The sequence below is a fragment of the Polistes canadensis genome, unplaced genomic scaffold (assembly GCF_001313835.1).
Source record: "Polistes canadensis isolate GaletaPanama2010 unplaced genomic scaffold, ASM131383v1 scaffold_1, whole genome shotgun sequence".
Classification (NCBI taxonomy): Eukaryota; Metazoa; Arthropoda; class Insecta; order Hymenoptera; family Vespidae; genus Polistes; species Polistes canadensis.
Window position 1 is genome coordinate 45,952 of NW_014569548.1, and position 24,955 is coordinate 70,906.

Here is a 24,955-nt window from a genome sequence, read left to right on the forward strand (position 1 = left end):
TCCCAGATGAGTCACCGAAAAAACAATAATATATATTTTAACCGGATAAAAAATATTAATAAGGAATTAAAAAGTATTTTTATCATTATATTACTTATGTAAAGCAGTATACATATTTTGTTTGTGTATTTATATATATATATATTTGTTAATAGCATAGCAATGAAATTTTTAAAATAAAAACGCCATATAAATGATTGTATTATAAAAGTTTTGAGAATTATCATATTAATTTTAATGATGTTTCTTTTACTAATAATACTGATTTAAAAACATGAGTATGTTATATATATTTTAATTATCACCTGGAATTTTAATCTTATTTATTTTTGTCAGCATCGTGAACGTATATTTGCCTAAAAAATGTTATAAAACATGGAATTTTTATCAAATAGTTCTACCCTGTCATTGATATATTCTTTCTACATTATATTTGTAGTTAGAAAGTCGTATTTTGAAATATAACGATAATAATGATATTTAATATAAATAGTAAGAAATGATATGATGGACGATATTATAAAATTGCATGTATTTTCGAGTGAATACTTTGCTTATTTATATCTACGAAAAAATTCATTAAGAAGTGGAAAAATGTTGTAAATATGTAATAGACTAAACATTTCAGACATTAATACAAAATTCATACTATATTGTCATTCACAACCAATGCCAAAGCATAACAATTATTCTTTATCTTGCATCTCATATACCCTTATAAACATAGATCTCAGAATATTACTAAAAATTATTTTACATATGTTTTCATTGTCCTTGAAATAAGTTAGGAATGATAGTATAAAATAAAAGATACATATTCATTATGTATACTTACAAATCTGTATGATATACTACATAGTATTATCGAATGAAAATTATAATATATTTGTATATGAGAAACAATATTGCTTTAAATGATAAATAATGTGTATATATATGAGCGCGCGCGTGTATCAATATATCACAATACGAGGATGTCAAAAGCTTTAAAGTTGAAGTTTTAAACTCTACAACTTTTGCATGCGTAGAAACACTTGTAAATCCGTGTTTTCATATAAGTCTTTAACTCTATATAGAAAGAAGACATTATTCTAAAGTCATGTTTTAGATAATGCCATTTAAAAAATCATGCTTTAGATATTGTCATGTTAAGGAGGAGACACCTTAAATGTATTTAATACTTGTTTAATTTTAACTATTGTATTTTGATCAGATCATACGAATGATGAAAAACCAGGCAGTGGAGCTCTTGATCGAGCCATATTATTCATAATGATTTGTCCACCATTTAAACTAACAACTGCACTACCTTCAGGTTCAGAATCAGTATATGAAGAATAATTCCTTACTGGCTTTTGACGTTTCCAAGATTGTCTTAAAGAATCATTTACATTTGCATAATGATTCACAAAGGAATGTGGATCTGACTGTACACTTTCGTTCTCACTCTCAGAACCCTGAAATACGTATATGATATAATTATGAATGGATATATAAATATAAAAAGTAATTAAAAATGATGAATAAATTATTATTAAATGACAAATAATACCTGAGAATCTGTAGAGCTGATTTCTGAAGGTTTTTCCGTGACACTACTATCATCAGGATTCTCATCATAGCCTTTAAGACTTTCTTCGTCACTATGATAAGTGACTGAAGCAGGTGAAGGTCTAGGTGGAGATTTACCTAACATTGTAGGAGGAGGTGGATGAGCAGATTTTCGTGCCAATGTATTTCTTTTACTTAAAGTCCCACAAGTGTTTCCTCCACTTAAGCCACTAACACCTCCCTGCCGAGATCGATATAACTCTAAATCTGATTCTTGTCTATCATCAGTATCCATAGCCATGGACTCTTCAAGAGTTTTTTGAGCTTCTTCTGAAGATTATATAAGATTATATTGCTATATATATATATTGTTACGACCCTGTTTTGAGCCGTCCCTGGAAAAAGGACGTGAAGGCCGTTTCCAGGCTACGAGTTGTTGATCGGGGAGATCTGGACAGGAGCTCGAAAAGAACGGACGTGATATATTACGGAAAATTGTAGAAAAACCCTGAACGGTTATTAGAGTTCCATAAATAAAGTTCTTTGTTAATCTTTTGTAATCTGAGTTTGGGCGGGAGTGTTACTTCTCCGGGAAGCATTACATTTTTTCAGATTACAAAAGATTAACAAAGAACTTTATTTATGGAACTCTAATAACCGTTCAGGGTTTTTCTACAATTTTCCGTAATATATCACGTCCGTTCTTTTCGAGCTCCTGTCCAGATCTCCCCGATCAACAACTCGTAGCCTGGAAACGGCCTTCACGTCCTTTTTCCAGGGACGGCTCAGAACAGGGTCGTAACAATATATATATATATATATATCGTCTTGGTAAAATTAATATAATATTTATAATAATATTTACTATTAACTTACGTTTATATTTGTAACTTTTACTCTTCACGCATAAAACTGCTATAACCATAATTATTATAATGATTGATGTTGCAGCTAATGTTACCATAAACCAGGTTTGCCTGTAGAATGGTTTATGTTGTAAATAAGCATATTCCAAGTATAATTTGGAAGGTGTCAAAATCTACATAAAAAATAAATTTAAAAATATTAATTAATAAAGTCTATATAATAAAAATGTTAAAAAAAGCATAGCCCGCTCAGCATAAAAATCAGAAAGATCTTTTAGAGCTCAGTCAAAAGATATCATTTAGATGACTTTTTTCTGAAGTTAGATTATTAAGATCCAAATGCTATCAATAAGATAAAAAAAAATACAATTGGTATTGTTAGTATATAGTCAACGCTTTGCAGTTGACCAAACTCCTGCGAGATTCAAGAAAAAACATCCGCGGCGAAGTATATCCCCATGCCAAGAATGGGTTAATAAGTATAATATTGTTCTTTAAAAAGTTTAAACCTACTTATTTTAATTTAATAGTGAATATTTCGAAATTTTAAATAATATATTCATTAAGTAAGTATAATAAAATATTTTGTTTAAAAAACCAAAATTTTTGTATTATCTTAATTGTTTAATATAATTGTAGTCAAGTCAAAATCAAGAAATTAAAATTTATTTATGCCTTTTATATAAATTAACAGAATTTTTTTATTATCTTTATATTTTTGTATTCAATTATAATAATTATTATTTCAATGTTAGTTACTCTATTAATGTATTACCTCTATTAAAAAAAAAAAATTATTAAAATATGAAATATTTTACCTTATTTAATAGAAAAAAAAAATTCCTGAATAATCTCTAAATTCCATCTTATTAATGTTAACTTTTGGATATCAGGTTTTAGAGTTCTTACCGACGTCAGAAAACGGCGCATAAGAGATCTTTATGTTAACTTTGTGCTGAACGGATAGTTAAACAAATCACATACTGTTTCTGTAGAATACACTGGATAACTAATGCCATATCGATTATAAGATATTACTCTGAACAAATACGAAGTAGATGGAAGTAGATTTTGATAGGACACTGTGTATTCCGTTAAAGGTCCGTTACTGCTACGGACTATAGTTTGCCAACGTGTGTCATCTATATATAAAAACAAAAAATTAAATCTATTTTTATATAATAGATTTTTTAATAAATTTCAATCCAACAAAATAATAAATTAATTGAAATAAATATAAATGTAAATGTATAAATATTCACAAAGTAATTAAAAAAGTTAGAATTAATATTTATATTACATATGAACAATATAAGGATGAAATATGTATTTCTACTAATAAATGGGAAATATTAAAATCAACTTAGAATTATATCTTGCTAAGCACATTTTTATAAATGTCTAATAGGATATTTTTGAACAATGTCATGCCGGAACATGATCATGCATTTTGTTAAATATTTATATATTAAAGACTCAAAAGTAATCAAAATATTTACAAGAAACATATTTTAGTAATACCTATATTTACACATCAAATCTAGTATATGTATTTATTAAAAAAACAACTATTCTTTTTCTACTAATGTACATGTTAATTAAAAAGTCTAATATAACGATTGATTTTCAGCAAATACACGTGCAGTGACACTTACAATGCTGCCACTCTTCCATTGCTGTATTATTACAAAAAAATCAGAGTTAGTACATATTTGAAAGATAAATAAAAATATAATAGTCGATAAGATGTTTTTATGAATAACGTATAAGTTCAAGTAATGTTCTGTACTTTCTCTTTCTCTGAATTTTATAAATTAAATAAAAAGTTGAAGTTATTATAAAGTATTACGAATAAGGAAGATTGCTTTTACCTTTACGCCTCGTTTCAATGTAATATCCTAAAATGGGCCCTTTTCCAGATGCTCCATTTGTCCATTGCAATTCCACACTTGAAACAGTTTTAATAACAGCAAGATTACTGGGTACCATTGGAGAACCATCTTGTGGTCCAGTGGTAACATTACCACATATTGGAGGTCCAAAGTCAATAGTTTGTGCTCGAACCATGAAAGTATACATAACTTCTTCTTCTAACGATTGAATAAGTAAACTAGTTTCCGTTACTTTTTGCTTAACTTGTTTACTAAAACCTTTAATATAATATATCAATATATATATAATTTAGTACAAAAATATTAATATTTTAAATTTTCATAATGTGATATAAGAACCTAGAAAAAACCTACGATCATTTTGTTCTGCCGTTTCATAAGTTACTACGTAACCAATTATTTCACCATTTCGCATTTTTGGAGATTCCCAAGATACACGTAAACTTGTCATTGTAATTTCAGAGAATTGTAAGTTGTTTGGTGGTCCTGGTATATCCTAGAAATAATTGCACATAATTTTTATATATATGAAGTATATAATAATTATTTATATATAATAATAATTATGTTAAATGAATGTTTGACATTACATACTTGTTTTGTTCTCACAGTAATCGCTGGGGATCGCGGACCATCACCAGCAGGATTAAATGCTAATACTTGTATACGATATTCTGTATATTTATCAAGGAAAACTAAGCTGTGAGTTAATGAGGATGCTGGTACAACTTCTATTTCTTCTTCTTGTTTTTTTTCTAATTTTTGCGGCGAATCAGTTACCAAGTAAAATATCTATTTTTAATCAATTAAAACATTTAGTATTACTTTATATAAATAAATAAAATTAATTACATAGATAACACACTGAAACAACTTGCCTTGTATCCAAGCAGATCTCCATTCTGCATATTGGCTTGTGGAGGTTTCCAACGTAATAAAACTTCTGTAGAAGAAATAGATTCAGGTTGAACATGTTGAGGCACTCCAGTGGGTACTGCTTCACCTACATATACAGTAACTGGAGGACTTGGAGGACCTTCACCCTCAGAATTAAATGGTAGCACTATAATTTCATAATATCTATCTTCTGTTAAGTCACTTAATATCATTTTCGTTTCCTAAAATGAAGTAAATGCATAAAATTATATATCTATTTAATTAAAAAAAATAAAAAAAAGTTTACATACCTTGATTCCTAAAATATCTTCTTTTGGAGTTGCTTGAAGAGCTATTGGAAAATCGGATACTGGTTGATAAACTACACGATAACCACCTGTTTTGTGATCACCACTCCAATATATTTCATCAATAGTATTCCAATATACTTCTACACTTGATGTTGTGATAGGTACAACTTTCAATCCAGTTACACCTCGTGAAGGAGCTATATAAAAATTATATAAATGATATCTAACTGACTACAGTATTACATAATGAATATATTGATTACTATGCTTTACACACACCTGCGGGTAATGTCTGTACTGGAACTGATTCTGTGCTCCAATCTGAGGGTCCTATATCGTTAGTCGCTTGTATACGAAATTGATATAATGTAAACGGTTTTAAATTATTTGCGGTGTACGATGTTAAAGATGGATCTACTCTTTCGGGAACCGTTTGAAATGGTCCAGAATTTTCCGATTGTTGCACCGTATAGTATCTATTATATATATATATATATATGTATATTCTTAATTTTTCTTACGTGATTCTATATCTAATACTTTAAATAATCAATATACCTTAGAGGAGCAAAACCATCACGACCTGGTGTCCAACTAAATGTTATCTGACGACTTTGTATTTGTGATTTACTTATTTGAGGCACTGATGGAGGTTGAGGTCGTTCTCTGTTATTTGTTGTAAAAACAAGAGCATATGCTGTTTTACCCCATCCAAGTCGTGTCTGCGCTGTTACAGAAAACATATAGTATTTTTCTGGTTCAAGACTAGTAGCTCTGTAAAAACAAAACGAGATATTTAAAATTACTAATAATATTTATATTTATTTATATTACATATTATTAATGCTTGTACCTGAAGGTTCTATCAGAAGCTGGAAATTCTTTTGAAAATTGATGATCTAGACTGTTATTAAGGTGAAACATGACTTTATACGCAAGGATTTCTCCATTCGGATCATCTGGAGTGTCCCATATAATGCGTGCTGTACTAAAACTCACGTCAGGAAAAGATACGTTTGACGGTGGTCCAGGAGCTAAAATAAAATTCTGATGAAAGGATTTTGCATGCAAAAAAACAAATGTATAACTTAAAATAATGTTTTCATACCATCTTCAAAAGTTTGAACTCGTACCGGCGGCATACTCAAAGTACCATCACCTAATCTTGTATAAGCCAATACTTGCACGTGATATTGTACAAATTTTCGTAATTCTGTTAAAGTTGTTGTGAATGTTGTATTACTTGGAATATTTTTATATTGAAACGCTGATCTAGAGTTGGCTCCATAATAAACCTTAAAACCTTCTATTAATCCGTTTTGATGTTCTGCAGGTACATCACCCCACTTAACAAGTATAGTTGTAGAAGAAGTAGCATTTGCTTCTACATGAACTGGACCAGAGGAAGGAACTGAACAAAAATTATACATATTATTATTTTTTTATTTTTAATAATAATTTAAACAATATTAAAAATGATATAATAAATATAAAATATTAAATTTACAAAAATTTATATATATACCTGATTCGCGAGTTCTTTCAATGGCTTTAGGGCTTAAAGGAGAAGATCCAACATCATTAAATGCTTGCATCACTATTTCATAAAGTGCATAACCTTTCATATTTTCTAGAATATAAGAATTTGCAGTATGATCTTCTATAGTAATATTTTTTGATATGTTCGTTCGAAGTTCTGTATAAGTGATATTATAACCACGTGGATTTCCATACCACTCAACTTGTTGTAAAGGCTATTTAGAAGTGCATCGAAATTATTATATTATATTAACACACTTCTTACTACGAAATTTATTATTATTGATTAATTTACACGAACTTACAATCCACCTAACACGTAATTCTGTAGCACTCATTGCTCGGACTGTAACATTCTTTGGAGGATGAGAAGGTGGTGCTTGGATAGTTTGAAATTCTTTTGTTGGTTCTGATGGACGCGAAGGACCGACAACATTATTAGCAATTAAACGAAGTTTATATTGCATAAAAGGTATTAAACCACCAACTGAGATTGTACTAGCATCAGGGTCGGAAACTTCGTATATGTTGTACCATGTTGAATTTCGTGTCGTTTGTGCCTAAACAAATATCAAAATAATTCTTCCCTTTAGCAATTCTGAATAAATTATAATCTTAAAATCATTCAAAACTTTTACTTGTACTGTCCACTTTGTTATAGAAGAGTTTCCATCAAAACCTGGAGTAAATTGTAATACCACAGAAAATGCATCAATATTAGATAAGGCCAATTTAGTTGGGGGTTCAGGTAAAACAGGCTCTACACCAGATTGTATAATAGCAACTTTAGATTTGCCAGGTCCTACTGAAGTCCAAGCAATAACTTCAAATTTGTAATGAGTCAGGGCCTATATATGTAAAAAGAATTAAATATAATATTTTATGACATGAATGAAATTAAACTAATACAATTGTAACTTCTTGAAAATAATTACTTGTAAGTGTTCTACTTTTGTTGATTGAGTATCTGCAGTGAAATTCTCAGTTTTGAGAGATTCTGGTAAGTCCTTGATCATATATTTTAATTGATAGCACGTGAGTATTCCATTTATCTCTTTCGGAGGATCCCATTTCACAGTAAGTGCGCGATCGCTTATATCATCAAATTGTAAATTTTCTACTTCTTCAGGTACTTCAAAAAGAAAAACAACATAAATCAAATAATGTAACAAATAAAATTTTTAAAACCAAAAACATAAAATAAGTGGTAAATATAAATTATTTACCATCTTCACATGTGCGAACTTCAATAGGGGAGCTTTTTTCACCGTCTCCAGGATCAGTGAAACATAACACAGTTATATTATACAAAGTATATTTCTTTAAACCTACGAAAGTAGCACTTTGTTCAGCAAGAGGATCAAGTAAACTTGGTGGTACAGTCATTACTTTGTATTCGTTTATTTCTGACAAACTGTTTCCCATCCAAGCTTGTAATTTGTAACCTTGATTTATTCCATTAATTTTTTGAGGATTTGGAGGTTTCCACCAAACTTTTACTGCAGTCGAATTAATTGCTTTTGCCCTAACGTTAGTAGGTGGAGCTTCAGGTACTAAAGTGAAATTTATATTTTGTATAAATTATTTTTATATATTTTTTATATAAATCAATAATATAGAGTTACTAATTTACGTTACCTCCTTCCTTTGTCTTTATTTTTAATTCTTCTGTAAAAACGCCTACACCTTTGTCATTATATGCTGCAATTTGCACTATATAATCTTTCCATGTTATTAAATCGCTTATTAAATAATTTCTTTGAGCTTCATTGGTAATATTTTGAACAGTCCACGGGCTGTCATTGTATCTATACAATCTATATCTCAGTAAATATCCTAAAATATGACCATTACGAAATTCTTCGAGCGGTGGTTGCCATTGCGTAATTATTTCTGATGATGATCTGGCAGATCCAACAAAACCTATAGGTGGCCCAGAAGGAGCTGTAAAATTATTACATGATAATTATACAAAATATATTATAAATCTTAAGAATGTAAAATATATATAATATTTACGTTCTTGTGGAAGAATAACAACATTGCTTGGATCCGAAGGTGGTCCTTCACCGACACTATTTTCTGCACTCACGCGAAATTGATATGCTGCAGCTGCTTTTAAATTATTTAACAATATCCATCGATTTTGAGCAGAGACGTTGTCTCGTTCAACGATCCAGTTTAATAGAGGATCAGGTATAGGACCTAAAATATGTGTTGAAACATTTTATATTGATATTATAATTGTTTCTTTATTATATTGTACGAAACTTACCCAATTCAGGAACTTCACGACGTTCTACTTTAAATTTCTTTATAGGACTGTTTCCATCGAACCCTGGCACCCACGTAACATTTATTGTACGAGGTGAAATTCGTTCTACTCGATCAGCCATAACATTTATAGGAGCAAATGGTATTTCTATTACACTAAGCCTTGCAGAACGTGTTTCATTACCACCTGGCGAAACAACAGAACACGTATATTCTCCTACGTCAGAAGCACGTACGGCAATAATTTCTAATGTCCCATCATGACGCATTTTTATTCTTTGACTAGCTTGCGTATTTATCACTCTAAAATCAAATGTTACATTAATACTCGTATTTAAGAAAATATGATATCTTTAATGTAAGACTACATATAATATTATGAAAAATACTTACTGTGCATTATGAAACCATGCAATGTCATATAAAACACTAGGATCGTTTGAAATTTGACATTGTAATTCAGCAGTATGGCCAAGAAGAACAGAAGTATCAACTGGAGGTTTAATAATTTGCGTTCGAACTATATCACATAGAAAAATTAAATGAAATATACAAAATAATAGATGATTTTATTAAAAGGCTCATAATGCTATATATAATTATTTATAAATTTACCAAGAACAGTGATATATGCTGATCCATTTACAGAGCCAGCTTCATTTGCCCGAATACAAGTGTATTTACCAGCATCATTTAGCTTTACAGCTGCAATTAAAAGATCACCATTTTCTAAAACTTGTACTCTTCCAGCAATTTCAACAGGTATTGTATCTGAAAAAACAATATAGAAATTGAACAGAAAATTAATTATAATAATTAATTATTGCACATTTTAATTACCATTATAAATCCATGTAGAATTAGGTACTGGTGCTGCAATAGCATTGCAAGTTAATATTACATCCTTTCCATCTAACACAGTTAAATTTTGTGGACCATTTTCCATAATTGGTCCAGATGCTGTAAATAAAAATATTCACGTGATTTATGTTATTTTATTTATTTCAAACATACCATGCAGTTCAGAAAGCAACTCCGAACTACAGAATATAAAAAAAAAGCCTTTCGATACCCATACCTTATCAATTATGAATTAGTATAATACATATAACTCAGAAATTATTTTATTTGAGAGAGGATTAAACTTTTATTCAAATCTATAGATGAAACGATATACTATTTAACAAACTAAATAGGTTAAAAAAAACTCAAAATATAAAAATAAACATAAACCTATACTAAAACGTGCACCTTCATACAAACCTTCTAACTGTGCTATTAAATGTGCTTTTAATGCAAGAAGTGAATAAAAATGTGCAAACATACAAAAAAAATATATTTCTCTGTTCTCGAAATTAAAATACTCTATTTTAATTAAATACGATCCAGAGCAAGCTATGTATAACATATATGAAACTATGTTTAAAGGTAATAAAAATATAAGAAATGATCAACAAATTTTTTTTTTTTAAACTGAAATCTATAACAAGCGCATCTTTTTTAAATATCTAGATAATTTATTATAGTTTTGAAGAACTAAAAAAAATTCGTGCCTTTTAAGAAATTTTGTAACAATATATAAAAATAACATGTAAAGCCTATAATTTGACAATACGCATTCAAATACGTGTTTAAAAAATAAATATAGAAAAACTTGGTGCTAAAAAGACATGTCTCTTACTGGCTAGATATTGAGAGAACTTAAAACGCCGATCAGGTTGGCGAGCTCGGACTACATTGTAGCCAGCTGCCCAACGAATAACTCTGTTTTTCAGATAGCTTCTCAATCCTTCTGTTTCGTAAAAAAAAGTATCATTTATATGCATAGTTTGTAGACATAATAAAATGCATAAAAGTAGTTGTTTAAAAAATAGCTTACTTTTAGCTTTCAACCATGTGTAACTAGATGCTTCCCCAGCATCATTTGAAGCAAGACATTGAAACATTCCAGAATCATCCATAGTTAATTTTTTAATCGTAAGCGATCCATCTTCTTCAATTTCATATCTAAAAAAAGATTATTGTTATATTAATATAAAGAAGATTACAAATATAAATCATAAAAATTATTAAATTTGTTATATTAATATTACCTAGAGCCTACTAAATGATTGATAGGTTCAGTATTAAAAAACCAACTTATTTTTGGAGGTGGAACACCCACAGCATCACAAGATAATGTAACAGTAGAACCATAATCACTCAAAGTTTCCCTCTTCAATTCTGTTATAAATGTTGGTTTTTCTACAATAAATATTATATTTTTAGTCAACAATGATGTAAATGATTATATACTAAATAAATAATATTAAGTAAATATAAAAAAGAAATTTTATTAATCATACCGTATACAACAACTTTAGCACTTGCATTTACAGTTGAATAACCACCACTTCTTAAATCAACATGACAGGAATATATGCCATTATAAGTTATGTTGGCAGAAATTAATATTAAGGTTCTGTTCCATGAATCATTAAAACTGTATGATATTCTAGAATTCTCAATAGGTATACCATCTTTTGTCCATAAGGTTCTTAATTCATGAAGTGATCTATATAGAATATAAATTTTTCTTTCATATATACTATATAACAAAAAACATATTAAATCATCATTTAATATATATATTTATATATACCTAGCATTTGCTATACAATGTATGTATGAAACATCTTGATCCTTTAATATTTGAGTATCTTGTGGTCTTATTATAATGGTAGGAGCTACTTCAGTATTGGGATCTCCTATAACTTGTAATTTAAAAAATGGACTATTCTCTTCCTTTCCTAGTTGAGTATTAATAGCTCTGGCTCTAGAAAATATTGGAACATAGTAAAGAAATTGCTACCCTTTAGTTAGAAAATTGTATTATAGATTTACAAACCTATATAAACCTTGATCTTCTTCAGAAGCATTGAGAATAAGTAGTTTATGATCTGTAGTTGCATATTTTATTCCATATAATAATGATCCATCCGAAGTAAACCATGTTACATCAGGTATTGGATGACTTTCAATTGGTGGTAACTCTAAAATGGCAGCACTACCTGATTCTACAGTTACTATTCTTTTTGTGAGATCTTCGAATATACCCATATCTGATAATATAAAAGTGATAATACAATTTTACATATTATTTGTTACTCAATACTGTTACTTTATTTTATGAAAGATATATAAAAAATAAACTTACATGCTACTGTAAATGTAATTCGTTCACTAAATATAGATCCTACACTATTTGTAGCAACGCAATGATATACTCCTGCATCTTCTCTGTGTGTACTTTCAATTCGAAAGTAAGGTTCTGAAGTGAGCTCATTGCTTAGGGGTTTACCATTTTTAAACCACTGATACTTTGGTTGTGGGTATCCTACAAAAGAAAATTAAATTACTATAATGTTATTTATATTGAATTCATATATGTAAGTAATTAAATTTTAATTTATACAAATAATAAAAAACGCAATTAAGTTATTAAAATAAATTATGTTAAAGTATTTCTATATTCACCTCTTGCTTGACATTGTAGAAATTTTTTACGATGTTCACTAAGAATATTACCACTACTGGAAGGTTGAGTTGTAAATCGTGGCTCTTGAAGAGGTTCTGCAATAAAAAAAAATATATTAAATAATATAAAATAGAATAATAAATTATTAAATGTTATTTTAATTATTATTAATTAATGTTTATATTAATTTATAAAACTGCATACAAATTAAATAGCGTATATTTAAATTTGTGGAAAATAGAAAAACGCTTGGATGCATTATTCAACCCTGTTTAAAGTCATTAGACCGTAATAAAGTTGGGGTTCTCACGTGTCAGCTTACATCTATGTGACTTGGCTATTTAACACTTGCTTATCTACATTTTTTCTTTGTCTTTAATCCTTTGAAATAATAATGCAATAGACAAAAAATCTTCCTTTTTTTTATACCAAAGATCATTACAAATCGTTATGTAAATCTTTATATAAATACTTAATAGGTTTAGATGATAAATGTATGTATCCTTCGTAACATCTATCATTATAATATTTTTCTGCTCACATAAACATAATTAGTAAGGCAGAACGCTGTTACGCTACAAGGACGCGACGTGATAATATAAATTAATATTCTATCATTTTGAAAATATCGTATCTCATATGTATTTTTATATGTATAAAACTAAAAGGAAAATGTTAGTTCTAACGTATTCATTAAAACTCATATTTCATATATAGAATTAGATAATACGATACTTATATGTTGTAAAATGCATTTTATTGACTCATAAAACTTATGAAAATTAACATGCGTAATGTGATCATTGATATATTTTTATTTTTCTAACATTATAGTCTCCATAAAAAAAATGTAAAGATTCGAATAATCATCGGAAATAATCGTTTTATTTATTATTAACTTACACTTGACATCAATTGGTCTTACCACGTTTTACTTAAACTTAAAACACATGCTGATGAGGCACTGAATCCCTATTTTAAGCGATCCAGCTGTCACACTAAAGTGGAATGAGTACATTTAAAGAGGGCAAGTGTAGAATGTCAACGATAAATTTTTACCATCGGTGAGTAATATATCTCTAGAGTATTTTTAAAAAAAGATTTCATTTAATTAATTAAAAAAAGTTTGACGATATATATAATGTAACGATATGCAATGTTGACGTAACCCAAAAAGAAATCAATCGTTTTCTGCAAAACATAAAACAATTTTTCTGCATTATTTGTATCTGTTTAATTTAAATATTTATAACGGGGTGAGGGGCGAGGGGAAGGGGAAAACATTAAAAACTAATAATGGAGAACTTTTCAAAATTGTTACAAATATTTTTACGCTTCTATGTAATAATATAGAAGAACGATATGGTTGAAATGAAAAGATTAGAATTGTTTCTATTAAAGATAAAGTGCATACAAAGCCCGAGGTTGATCACCCCCAGACTGCAGGGAGAGAACTATGCACACAAGCGAATGGCGGAAGCTATAGCAGAGACTGCGTTCCGTAAGACGCAATGCGCAACGTTTTGCAGAGGTTCCCCACCGGTTATCGGTCGAGATATCTCGTACGAAGCCGCCCGAATCGAAGTGAAATCCGCAATCGTAACCACCAAATGCAACACACACCGCTGATTACTTACAATTAGTTGCATTTTCTTTTATTACCTTTTATCATTTTCATTCGAATAACGCGCCATATAAGTAACCTCTTTAAATATCCAATAAAAGTCAATTAAACTTGACTCACGTAGTATTCGAACTACTTCAGGTGGTTAAATCAAATGATGATATTTATACAAAATGTATATTATTTTATCTAAGAATTTGATAAATGAATCATCAAATCGTACACGTTAAAATGAATATTTTAATAGATATGTACAATTCAAGATAAATTTCTATAAAGAAAAAAAGGTAAATGTCGAATAGGAAAAAATAAAAAAAAAAAACACACACAAATTGTTTATTTTCGATCATTTTGAAAAGATCTATTTCACCGTACTTCTCAGAAATATTCTCGATTTCAATGCCGACCATGAACCTCGTTCATTTCGCTTTACTATTGGCAACTAGCCAAATGTCTCTCGATAACGCGTCTCAACTGCCACCGATATTCCTTCTTCTTTCACAGTGCATACATGCACTAAATGTTCTATGACTGCAACGATACAAGCTCGCGATTGAGCATCGTCTCGTTTTTAATCACTTTCAAGTACATTACACCGAAGTCCAATGCCAATCCGGATCTTAACTACATTCTCAAACCAGTTTTGTGATAGTCATAATCATACGGGTGTCACACATGAAATGTCTGCGAGTCCTTATCGTGTTATGTCATTTATCAGTATACCTTTCTTACTACTTTCATTCTAGCCTATGCGCGAAATGTTTGAAATAATAAATGTTAGAATCTTGACAGGAACAACTGAAGAAAATAGAACTATCTTTTAAACAATCTTTGCCGTGCTCGACAATGTCTCTATTGTTTCCTACAGTTAACGTCCATCCAAGTTGCTAATTTCATTCGCGAAATATAACGGAGTTTAGAAACTCTACAACAACCTGACGAGAATAGCGAATATCTTCTATCACGTTGAGAGCGTGAATGGAAAATTAACGCGATATACGTCAACCATTTTATATGACACGAATTGATAATTACTTATTTTCTCAAATTAAACGAAAAGAGGAACGTTGTATATATAAAAGTAGAGAGAAAGAAAGAATGTTAATTAAAATAAGAAAAAATTGGAAAGAATCCAAGTTTGTGAGAGTTTTTCTAGTGCGAGTGACGCTTCGAAGGATCGATGACTCAGCGTTGGATGCTTGTATAGAAAAGGGAGGAGGAGGAGGAGGAGGAGGAGGAGGGAGAGTCAATTCAGCCTCTTTTTTAGAGGGTTTGTTTTGAAATAACCGCCCATAGACTCGCCCAGCAATGAAGTGCACTTATATACATACGTCAATGCAGTCAGAAAAAGAGCGGTGCATATGGTGGTACCGAGAAACGCGTTCGAATTAGCACGCGCCACGTGTTTGTCCAGGATCGTCGCACGGTTTACTACCGGTTCAACATAAAAAAAAAAAAAAAGACTAGCATTCAGTTAGGATAATCCCTCGTATTCTATTGAGCATGAACAATGCGGTAAGAATGCGGCAGATTTAAATGACCGCTCACTGTTAATCCTTAGTTGAAAAATATGAAAGAAATTCACCCATATTAGCGCGTATTCTTTGCAAATCTGAACCACGTGTCTCGTAAACGAGTTTATGAAATTATAGAAAAGAAAATAGTTGTCTTAACGATATTTCTATGGGACAATCTGTTTCCAAAAGAGCCATTTACAAAAATACAAATATAAGTAAATACGTATTTACTAAATTACATGCTGGAAAACATGTGCTGTATATTTTTGCGGAGTATAATTTCCATTTATTATTTTCGTTAGTTTCTTTTTTTTTACAGGTCACTTTCCTATCGCATGATTATTACGAATGAATCAAAAAGTTCTTATGATTTTCTGTCAGCAATTTATAAGATTTTCTGTGCTTTCGAAAGTTAAGAAAAGAGGGCACGAATGCACGCAAACGTTTCGTAATATAATGTAATCAAAGGAGTTAAGAAAATTGACTTAAAACAAACTATGTTCACGCGATAAGTTCAGTTAGACCAATTCTCTCGAGGTTGTGAATTATGTTATGCATGGGCAAATAAATCGCATATATAAGAAGAAACCTAAGAATTGTCAGCACAAGATAGTAAACAATTCTAAAAAAATAAACTCTCTTTTATGATCCAAATACTTTCATCGATAAAATCTTTTTGTTGATTTTTATAATAAAATATTGTTCTCATCTAAAGAACAATATCTAATAGTTTATGTATAGAATTTTTGACATTTAAATATATCATCCTACATTGTTAAAAATTCTACTTTTATAGACGACACTTGCCATTGTAAAACCTACAATATAAGGGACAATTTAAAGAACATAAAATCCGTATAAACGCTATAACATTATCCATTTCCTATTGGAACAAGACTATACTTTATCAAACTGTCTAACAAACCATGAAGAACTTTGTCTCTTATCCAGCTAATAATTCACATTAAGGGTTGATGCAATATTAAAAAATAAAATTTTAAAAAGTAAAAAAGGGAAGATAAAATACACATACAAACAAGATAAATAAATAAATAAATAAAGTAAACAAAAAAATAAGAAAAAGAAGCGAGAAAAATCTCCACCTCTTTCTCTCGGTTCTCTTGCCCTTTTTCTATCTCTCTTCTTCTTCCCTTCATTTGTAGACACTTCGGGTTCAGTGAACAATCGACTAGAAACGAGGCAGCTGTCAGTCCATGTGCCTCAGCGTGATATGTAAATGGGACGTAAATTCGTAAGCATGACGAACAGGGTAAGCAGCCCTTTAGAGGGAAACCCCTTTGGTTAGGGCAGATGCTACGTACTATTATTTTTACGTCGATGTCACGGATACGTCTACATTTTACGCCAATCAGGTATACTTTGCAATTGGTATTTGTACTATTAAGGAAAAAACGTGACGATTATATTCGGATATCAGTAATAATAAATATGTTCATAAATATTTCGACATAATACAATTACATTATTCATAACATCTCAAAATACATACATTAATGTGTACATTTAAAAAAAGAAAAAAAAAAAAAAACTCGCCAAATTATTTAGAACATCGGTTTAAATTTTCAATTTTTCCCAATGATAAATGAAAACGAGAACAAATGTTACGAGTTATAACGCGTGCAACGAGAGTTTATATTATTAAATCGATAATATAACCAGAGTATCTACGGAACGGTTATTGTACCGTACTAGAATGAGCACGTAAAGAAAGTAACAGTAATATACTTCGAATGAAAAATTGTAAAATAATATGAAATATTATTGGTAGATCAAAAGATGATCAATTTACATTATACAACAAAGAAACTGTTGAGGCCTTATAAAAGCATATGCATATATGTAAGTATGTATATGCGTATATGTATATGCGTATATATATAACGCAAGAGCAGCTTGAAAGCGGACAACGAAGCGCTCTTAAAGTCTGTAAAAGAAAGATTATGTCTCCTGACGCGTTATGTTACGACCTTGAGCAAATTCTGCCTCGTCAAAGAAGTTTCTTAAAGAGATAATGAACGTTGCAGGAAAAGATGTCGGTTAAATTAATTAAAAAAAGAAAAAAAATCTCTGGAAGACTCGTCTATATTATGATTGAAATTGGATTTCTTTTTCTTCTTTTTTCGATTAAATTTTCTTGTTAATTTATAATATCTTATGTATCGGAAGAACAATGTGATACCAGAGCAATATCTTTCCTGCCTGCTTGGCTTGCCTGACTGCCAAAGAAGAAGAAGAAGAAGTAAAGAAGAAGAAAAAGAAGAAGAACTTGAGAGACCGGATGACTCGTTGGGTTAGGTTGTGTCTTCTAGATTGTACAGAACTTAAAGCAGTAAACGGCAGTTTCTCAGGACTTCTCCCACTTTTCTCTATTCCCAACCAAGATACGACCCCAATCGTTTCTCCCTTAATCTCCCCCGTCCTATCGAGCAACCAGAAATTTCCTTCATTTTCCTCGGTTTCTTTTTTTGACCTTCTCTTTGCACGTCACCTTCGCAAACTTTGTTCACGACACGATCGTGCCTCGTATTCTACACTCCCCTCTCCTTTTTTTTTCTTTCTTTCCCTCTTTCTCGACCATCATCATTGCCACTTCCTCCACCTTTTCCTCTTTTTTATTTCTTCAGCAATGCTCGAACAAAGTAAGTACGTACTCGTGTACTTCTTGAAAGGATAACTATTATAACAGAAATTGAACCATAGCATACTTAAGACCATTTGCGATACGAATTTAAAAATAAAAAGATAGAGTGAAGGGATAGTTGCTTCGATTTATTTCAAGATCATTGTTTTTTTCTTTCAAAAGTGGTTTTATTAACACTGAACCTACCGATACATTTCATGTATACTTATTCCTACAGTCAGTGGTCAAATGACTGCTTTAACAAAAAACAACATATATCTTAATATAGAATGAGATTTTAACCAATTGAATAGTTAATGATATATTTTCTTTTATTTAGGAATGAATAATGTAGGTTTAGTCGATTATTCGATTAACAAATTACTATAACTTACGACACATTCAACTTACGATAGAAAACAAACAGATAACAAAGGGATTATACTTTGTCGGTTAAAATTTTATTCGATACTTACGATAACGTATCGTTCGTAAATCATACACGTGTAAAAATTGTGTCCTGTAAAAATTATTATATATTATAAAAGTTATGTTTGTCGCATAAATATGTGTGATGTAGTTATCAAAATATATTTATAATAAGATATAGTAAGATTCATATTAAACGGACTAGAGTATTCCGTTTTTATTGTCCTTTCCTGTTCGTGCTCAGGAAACCGAGAATTTCCGTTATTGATAGAGACCTTGAGCGTAAAGGAGAACATTGTGCAATGACCGACCGTCGACGTGCGTTAGTCCATTCACTTGTAGTACATATTTTCACTTTTCACTGTAACGCACTGAAGATGATCACAGCCGTAACGAAGAATACATAACACAATTGAATTTCATTTAGAAATGGAAGAAAAAGTTTAAACTGAACAAATTTCTCGATTGCTTATTAAAACAAAATATTATATTTATTTTCAATAGAACACAAATTTCTTATATTCGCAACGACGATTACATTAACGTTAAATCTACTACGCGCATCCTGTAATTTGTAAAAAAAAAATGTGATAAAAACCCATAAAATGTACATTATTCATTTTTAAAAATAAAAGGAAATATTTTGTTCATTATCCAATTGGCTAAAATCATATTCTATATGAAGATATATGTATTTTTTGAAGTGGTCATTTGACCTCTCACGATAGGAATAGATGAAGTGTAGACAGATTTAGTATTAATGCATTTTAGAAAACTTTCCTTGACATTATCTATTGTATTAACATTATATTCACGTATACGTATACGTTACACATCTAAAACATTCGTTTTTGTTTTTTTAATTATCAACGAGTAGTTTAAAAATGTATAAAATTGACGATTAGAAAAATATTCTTTCATATCTTTCGTCTCTAGAGTTAAATTGAGACAATGATTTCATCCAATCATTATCCTCGATATATAAATTACATATCTGTTTAATGATTACGCGGCCTTATTCAGCGAGCAGAAACTCTCATAGAACAAGATTGAAAAGAGATCCCTCGTCTCTTACGTACTTTATTTGAGACATATCTCATTGTCACTTTCCTTTTTAAACTTTCATACATTGACGTCATAATGTTTTATAATACAAACGCGAAGTAACAAAAAGCGAAAGCACAGGTGTAAACAATTTCGACATTTTTTTTGCAAGAAAAACAAATCAAAACGTAATTTAATTTCTTTTTTATATTACATATGCAAGTGAAATTTAAATTAATTAACATAATTGCATTCAGTCTTGCTTCGATGAAAAAAATATTCATCGACATGAATTTCAAATACTATTCGTTGTGTTATTCCTATGTAGAATATTACAAAGGGTTTACTTTGGTGATGTATCAAAAGGCAATTTATTTTGAAGAACTTAAACATGTCAAATGCCTTGCCGTAAATTAAAAAGCGTTCGAGACATTCGTCTCTTTGTTCAACGAGAATCTGCAACAGGCCTAAACGATTTTAAACCATAGCAATACAAGTTGATAATCCAATTTATTCGACTATCAGAACACGTAAAGTCTCAGATCTTGAAGGGATTCCATTGAAACGAGTCACCCTGTGAGAAACTCGTCACTCTTATATGAGGGTTTAGTCACGTTAAAAATATTCCAGACTCGTTGATTTCTAAAATTAAAAAAGCATATCATCAAATTCCACATATCTAGAAAGTGCAATTTATTCAAGTTGAGAAATATTGATTCTCATAAAAAAAAAAGTATATACATACATTGAAACAAGTTGCAACAGAAAAATGAATTTCTATAGTCTCTTTTTTCAAGATGATATAATTAAACTATCTTAACATATAAGATACTTTAATAAATGACGAGATCGTACGATTAATATTTTTAACTCACGCGATAAGAAAAAAATAATAAATATTAAATAATAAATATAAAAATAATAAATATTATTTATAATATATATTATTTATAATATTAATAAAACAAATTTATACGAAAAAGAGAGATAACATAATTAAAAAGAAAGACAGTTTTTGTATCGTTAGAAAAAGGGGAAGGGAGAAAAAAGATGGGGAGAGAATGTATCTATACATATAAGTGTGTATACATTTTATCTCGTCGGTAGTTTTTAATTCTTCCTCGAAATGAAAAGAAGAAGCATCGTTGTCTCCATAGTTTCATAGAACGATCCTCGAGGCTCCGTAGTCCGTAGTACAGAGGCCTTTACTCGTCGTACTCTTAGGTGCGTTTCTAAAAGCACGCATGTATACAGATGAATGCACACAAACGCGTATAGGGGGAGAGGAAGAATAAAACCGAAAAGGAGGAGAAGTGGAAGAAGACGAGAAAGCCTTGCCGGGGGCGGTCAGTGGCCTCTGCACCGACTACCATGAGACTCGAAACCGGCATTGCCCCACTCACTCCTCCTCCTCCTTCTCCTCCTCCTCCTCCTTCTCTTACTCCTTCTCTTCAAGGAGTTCCATTGGGAATAATAATGGGAATTATGGTAAATGCCTCGTCTTTAACTAGCTCTAAAGGGATTGCTCTTTTAATCTGTCTTATTGATAAGCAATACTTCGATCGATGATAAGAACCGATACGAGATACTTTATCGAATGACCTTTCGATTTTTTCCTTTCTTTATTTTCTTTTTTTTTTTTCTTTTCATTTGTTCATCCTGAAATTTCGAAGGAATAACAGAAGAAAGTCTTGTTTTTTTCAGGAACGAACGAAAGTTCAAGAGGGTGTGCGATGCCCTTAAAAAGTAAGCCTTTCCTATCCGCTTATGCACTTATTTGTCACACTAAAAAGAAAAGTTTTTCACCATGGGTTGCTAATCGTTTGACCAATGAACTTCGAGCTAATGAAAGACAATGACAAAAGAATTGCGAGATTTTTTATTTTAATTCACAATATACACGTTTTACCGTATTTTAATATAATCTCGTCAATTGAATATTGTCTCGATTATAAATAATAATATTATATTGAAATATCAAAATAATTATTATTATTTCAAATTCAAACGAAAATATAACGTTATCTTTTAATTCCATCATTTTGAAAGATTATTTTGATGTCCTAGATATTATTTTACTTCGAGAAAGTAGGTTGCGCGTCGCGTCAAAATCTACCCCCTCCCCCCGAATGCATACCAAAGATGTTACACGCGTGTCTTGTCAAAATGATAATAATAAAAAAAAAAAAAAAGAAAGAAAGAAAGAAAGCAAAAAACTAAAGGAAAAGAAAAAAAAAGATTGGAAGGAAGAACGCGACGCGGTCGGTGTTATTAAATGCCACGAGGAGAGGAAGACGGTGATAACGAAGAGCATAGGAGTTGAGAAATAAAAGGCGTGGATGAGAGAGAGAAGTACGGGGGGATGAGTGCATCCGGTCTCGTGCAGAAGGAGCATTCAGACACGTACTTACATACATACCTACTTCGACTTCAACTATAAGAGCAGCATACTGCTTGAACGACGGTTGTCGTTGTCATCGTCGTCGTTCGAGAACAGAGAGTGAAAGAAGACAGAGGGATGAGATAGTGATAAAAAAAAAGAAAAAAAAAGAAAAAGAAAGAAAAGAGATCGCGTATATCATCGATGAATTTTTCAAGTAGGCCAAAATTGCCAGCGTTGCAACGGTTCTTTTATCTTTCTATTTTTTCTCTCTCTCCCTCATTCTCTCGTGTGCTTATAATAAGTTGCACTTTTTTAATACGTTCCATCAATTTTCTTTTTTTTTCTTTTTATTACCATATACCCATATACATTGTACGATATATTATGCTAAATCGTGATAAACAAAATACAATTACCAACACGGCAATTATTTTTACGGTACTTTCATATTAGAAATCTTGGATGATGATGATAATAATAATAATCGGTGAGAAGATTACTAAAGGTATATTGTTTTGATTGAATCGTTATAGAAGGTATTTAGAATAGTACCGTGAAGAAAAACTACTGCGAATTATGAGTTTCGCATAAAAGAACAATCACCGGTTGAACGCGTTGGTAGTATCTGGTAGTATCCACGGTAGCATCTCGTTCGACAGGAAGCAGAAGAGAATTCTCGTATTTCCAGGTCGATGCGGTCGCCATGATGTATCTGCAGGCTGACGCACATAAAAAGGGCGATAGGTACGAAGAGGTTCGGGTAAGGCTGCACGTGTAAAAGGTAGATGCCCACTAGTATAGGTGTATATAATGCCACGAAAGGTATCTATCACTGACGTCAGCTCAACCAAGGCACAATAGAAGACAAGGGCCTTTGCCAGGTCCTTGAGCTAGCAGGTCCCCCTACCCAATACCCCCCTCTTCAGGTATTGCCCTCCGTTCCTCAATCTCCTCCACCACTACCATTTTCTATAGCATTCTTCTCGTTTTACCTGGTATCCACCACCTTCCTCTACACGTTACTGTCGTCTTATGGCTTCTTCCGATGATGCCTCAGAACGTCAAATTAGATCTAAACTTATGTTAGATCCAAATAGAACCTTAACCCTGACATGTGTCTTAATATCAGTCGAGTATATGACCCGGATTATCACCCTTTATAAATATTGCTTGATAACAAAATACTATCTCTATTAAGAGTTTTATTAATGTAAATTGATTTTTTTTAAGGATATGAAAAACGCAACTTGATTCAAATACACAATTAATATTATCCTAAGTAAATGTTTTATATTGGTCGAATTCATTTTATCGTCCACTAACGCGTACTTAGCTAGACAATTTTTCTATGCAACACCACCTAACGTGTAAATAATAATAATAATAATTGCTATAAATAATAATATACTTAGAACATGAAAATGAATGATTTATCAAGTCTAATATCCGAATCAATACTAATTTATTTTTCATTTTGGATTTTTTTTCTTTAACAACTGCATGCTTGTTAAATTGTGAACAAATGCTCGCGTGCTCACGCCATGGTTTGACGATTTACCTTTGCCAATTACTATTCGATGCATTCTCTTTTACCCTCGTAGATATTATGACTGTACACCGACCTGGAAAATATGAGAATTCTCGACTTCCTGCGATACGAATCCTCGTGCATACCTTTCAATAAAAACTACCATAACATGTAAAATAGAATTCTCTCATTAAACATGATCGAAACGATACTTTGATTTGGTAACTCGAAAATTATTAGTATCGCAGGAACCGTCAAACAGTCAAACAGTCAAACTTCAAACGAATTCACAATGCACGAAGGGTAGAAAAGATCTTTTAAACTTCTTAAAAAACTACATCCGCCAGTATGTAGTCAAAAAGAAAATTGTGTGTAATGCAAACACGTAAGTTTGATTTGATGTATTTCATTCGTCATTTTGACTAAATCATGGTACGAGTTTATATATATATTTTTTGTATGCAATGGTTGCTGGCGACCTAGTCACAGGTGAATGATCGACAATGCACAATAGTTTTTACTCGCATAGGGTGAACGCGTTTCTGTGTATTCATCTCGATTAGGTGACGGTGAGATGCACGCTATTGCACGTGCACCCGTTGCACCTTTTACAATCACATATGCACGTACGCACAAAGCTTCAACCTACTATTGTATGATACGCACATGTTCTATCCCAGAGATATCGGGGAACTATATCAGAAACAACAAAACCTTTACTTTATTGAAACATCTGCTCGTTGCAAGAGTTCTCGCTCTCGAGCAATTGATCTAGTTTTTTTTTTCTTTTTGGTAACGTGCGTTCTTCGTTTATTGCATGTTGGATGTATGAAGTATGATAAAAGTTGATAGAGATAAAACGTTGGACAGAATTGATAAAACGTTGCTGATAAAATGATAAACCTCGAAACCATCCGGCAGAAGAGTTAAACCTTTTTGTTTCCTATATTATATTATATATAT

The 24,955-nt window shown here is 30.9% G+C and overlaps 1 protein-coding gene across 4 annotated transcripts in view; it reads right to left on the bottom strand.

The window, feature by feature from the left end:
* Positions 1 to 317: 317 nt before the first annotated feature.
* Positions 318 to 24,955, bottom strand: part of LOC106784120 (protein sidekick) — a 27,787-nt gene continuing 3,149 nt past the window's right edge. Inside the window, exons 2-34 of one of the 4 annotated variants that reach the window (XM_014743279.1) lie at positions 12,826 to 12,921; positions 12,506 to 12,685; positions 12,197 to 12,410; positions 11,951 to 12,124; positions 11,655 to 11,863; positions 11,403 to 11,553; positions 11,189 to 11,316; positions 10,991 to 11,101; positions 10,150 to 10,269; positions 9,925 to 10,080; positions 9,703 to 9,829; positions 9,311 to 9,612; positions 9,055 to 9,240; positions 8,674 to 8,979; positions 8,262 to 8,588; positions 7,971 to 8,167; positions 7,674 to 7,883; positions 7,341 to 7,595; positions 7,022 to 7,250; positions 6,605 to 6,907; positions 6,350 to 6,530; positions 6,055 to 6,270; positions 5,776 to 5,972; positions 5,497 to 5,693; positions 5,188 to 5,427; positions 4,904 to 5,101; positions 4,664 to 4,805; positions 4,289 to 4,567; positions 4,073 to 4,093; positions 3,402 to 3,559; positions 2,428 to 2,590; positions 1,553 to 1,881; positions 318 to 1,457 (exon numbers count right to left, since the gene is read on the bottom strand). In XM_014743279.1, coding sequence (XP_014598765.1) covers positions 1,215 to 1,457; positions 1,553 to 1,881; positions 2,428 to 2,590; positions 3,402 to 3,559; positions 4,073 to 4,093; positions 4,289 to 4,567; positions 4,664 to 4,805; positions 4,904 to 5,101; positions 5,188 to 5,427; positions 5,497 to 5,693; positions 5,776 to 5,972; positions 6,055 to 6,270; positions 6,350 to 6,530; positions 6,605 to 6,907; positions 7,022 to 7,250; positions 7,341 to 7,595; positions 7,674 to 7,883; positions 7,971 to 8,167; positions 8,262 to 8,588; positions 8,674 to 8,979; positions 9,055 to 9,240; positions 9,311 to 9,612; positions 9,703 to 9,829; positions 9,925 to 10,080; positions 10,150 to 10,269; positions 10,991 to 11,101; positions 11,189 to 11,316; positions 11,403 to 11,553; positions 11,655 to 11,863; positions 11,951 to 12,124; positions 12,197 to 12,410; positions 12,506 to 12,685; positions 12,826 to 12,921 — 6,545 coding nt within the window. In that variant the 3' untranslated portion in view covers positions 318 to 1,214. The remainder of the gene's footprint in view (positions 1,458 to 1,552; positions 1,882 to 2,427; positions 2,591 to 3,401; positions 3,560 to 4,072; positions 4,094 to 4,288; positions 4,568 to 4,663; positions 4,806 to 4,903; positions 5,102 to 5,187; positions 5,428 to 5,496; positions 5,694 to 5,775; positions 5,973 to 6,054; positions 6,271 to 6,349; positions 6,531 to 6,604; positions 6,908 to 7,021; positions 7,251 to 7,340; positions 7,596 to 7,673; positions 7,884 to 7,970; positions 8,168 to 8,261; positions 8,589 to 8,673; positions 8,980 to 9,054; positions 9,241 to 9,310; positions 9,613 to 9,702; positions 9,830 to 9,924; positions 10,081 to 10,149; positions 10,270 to 10,990; positions 11,102 to 11,188; positions 11,317 to 11,402; positions 11,554 to 11,654; positions 11,864 to 11,950; positions 12,125 to 12,196; positions 12,411 to 12,505; positions 12,686 to 12,825; positions 12,922 to 24,955) is intronic. The other 3 variants (XM_014743291.1, XM_014743283.1, XM_014743298.1) reach the window with 3 other exon arrangements.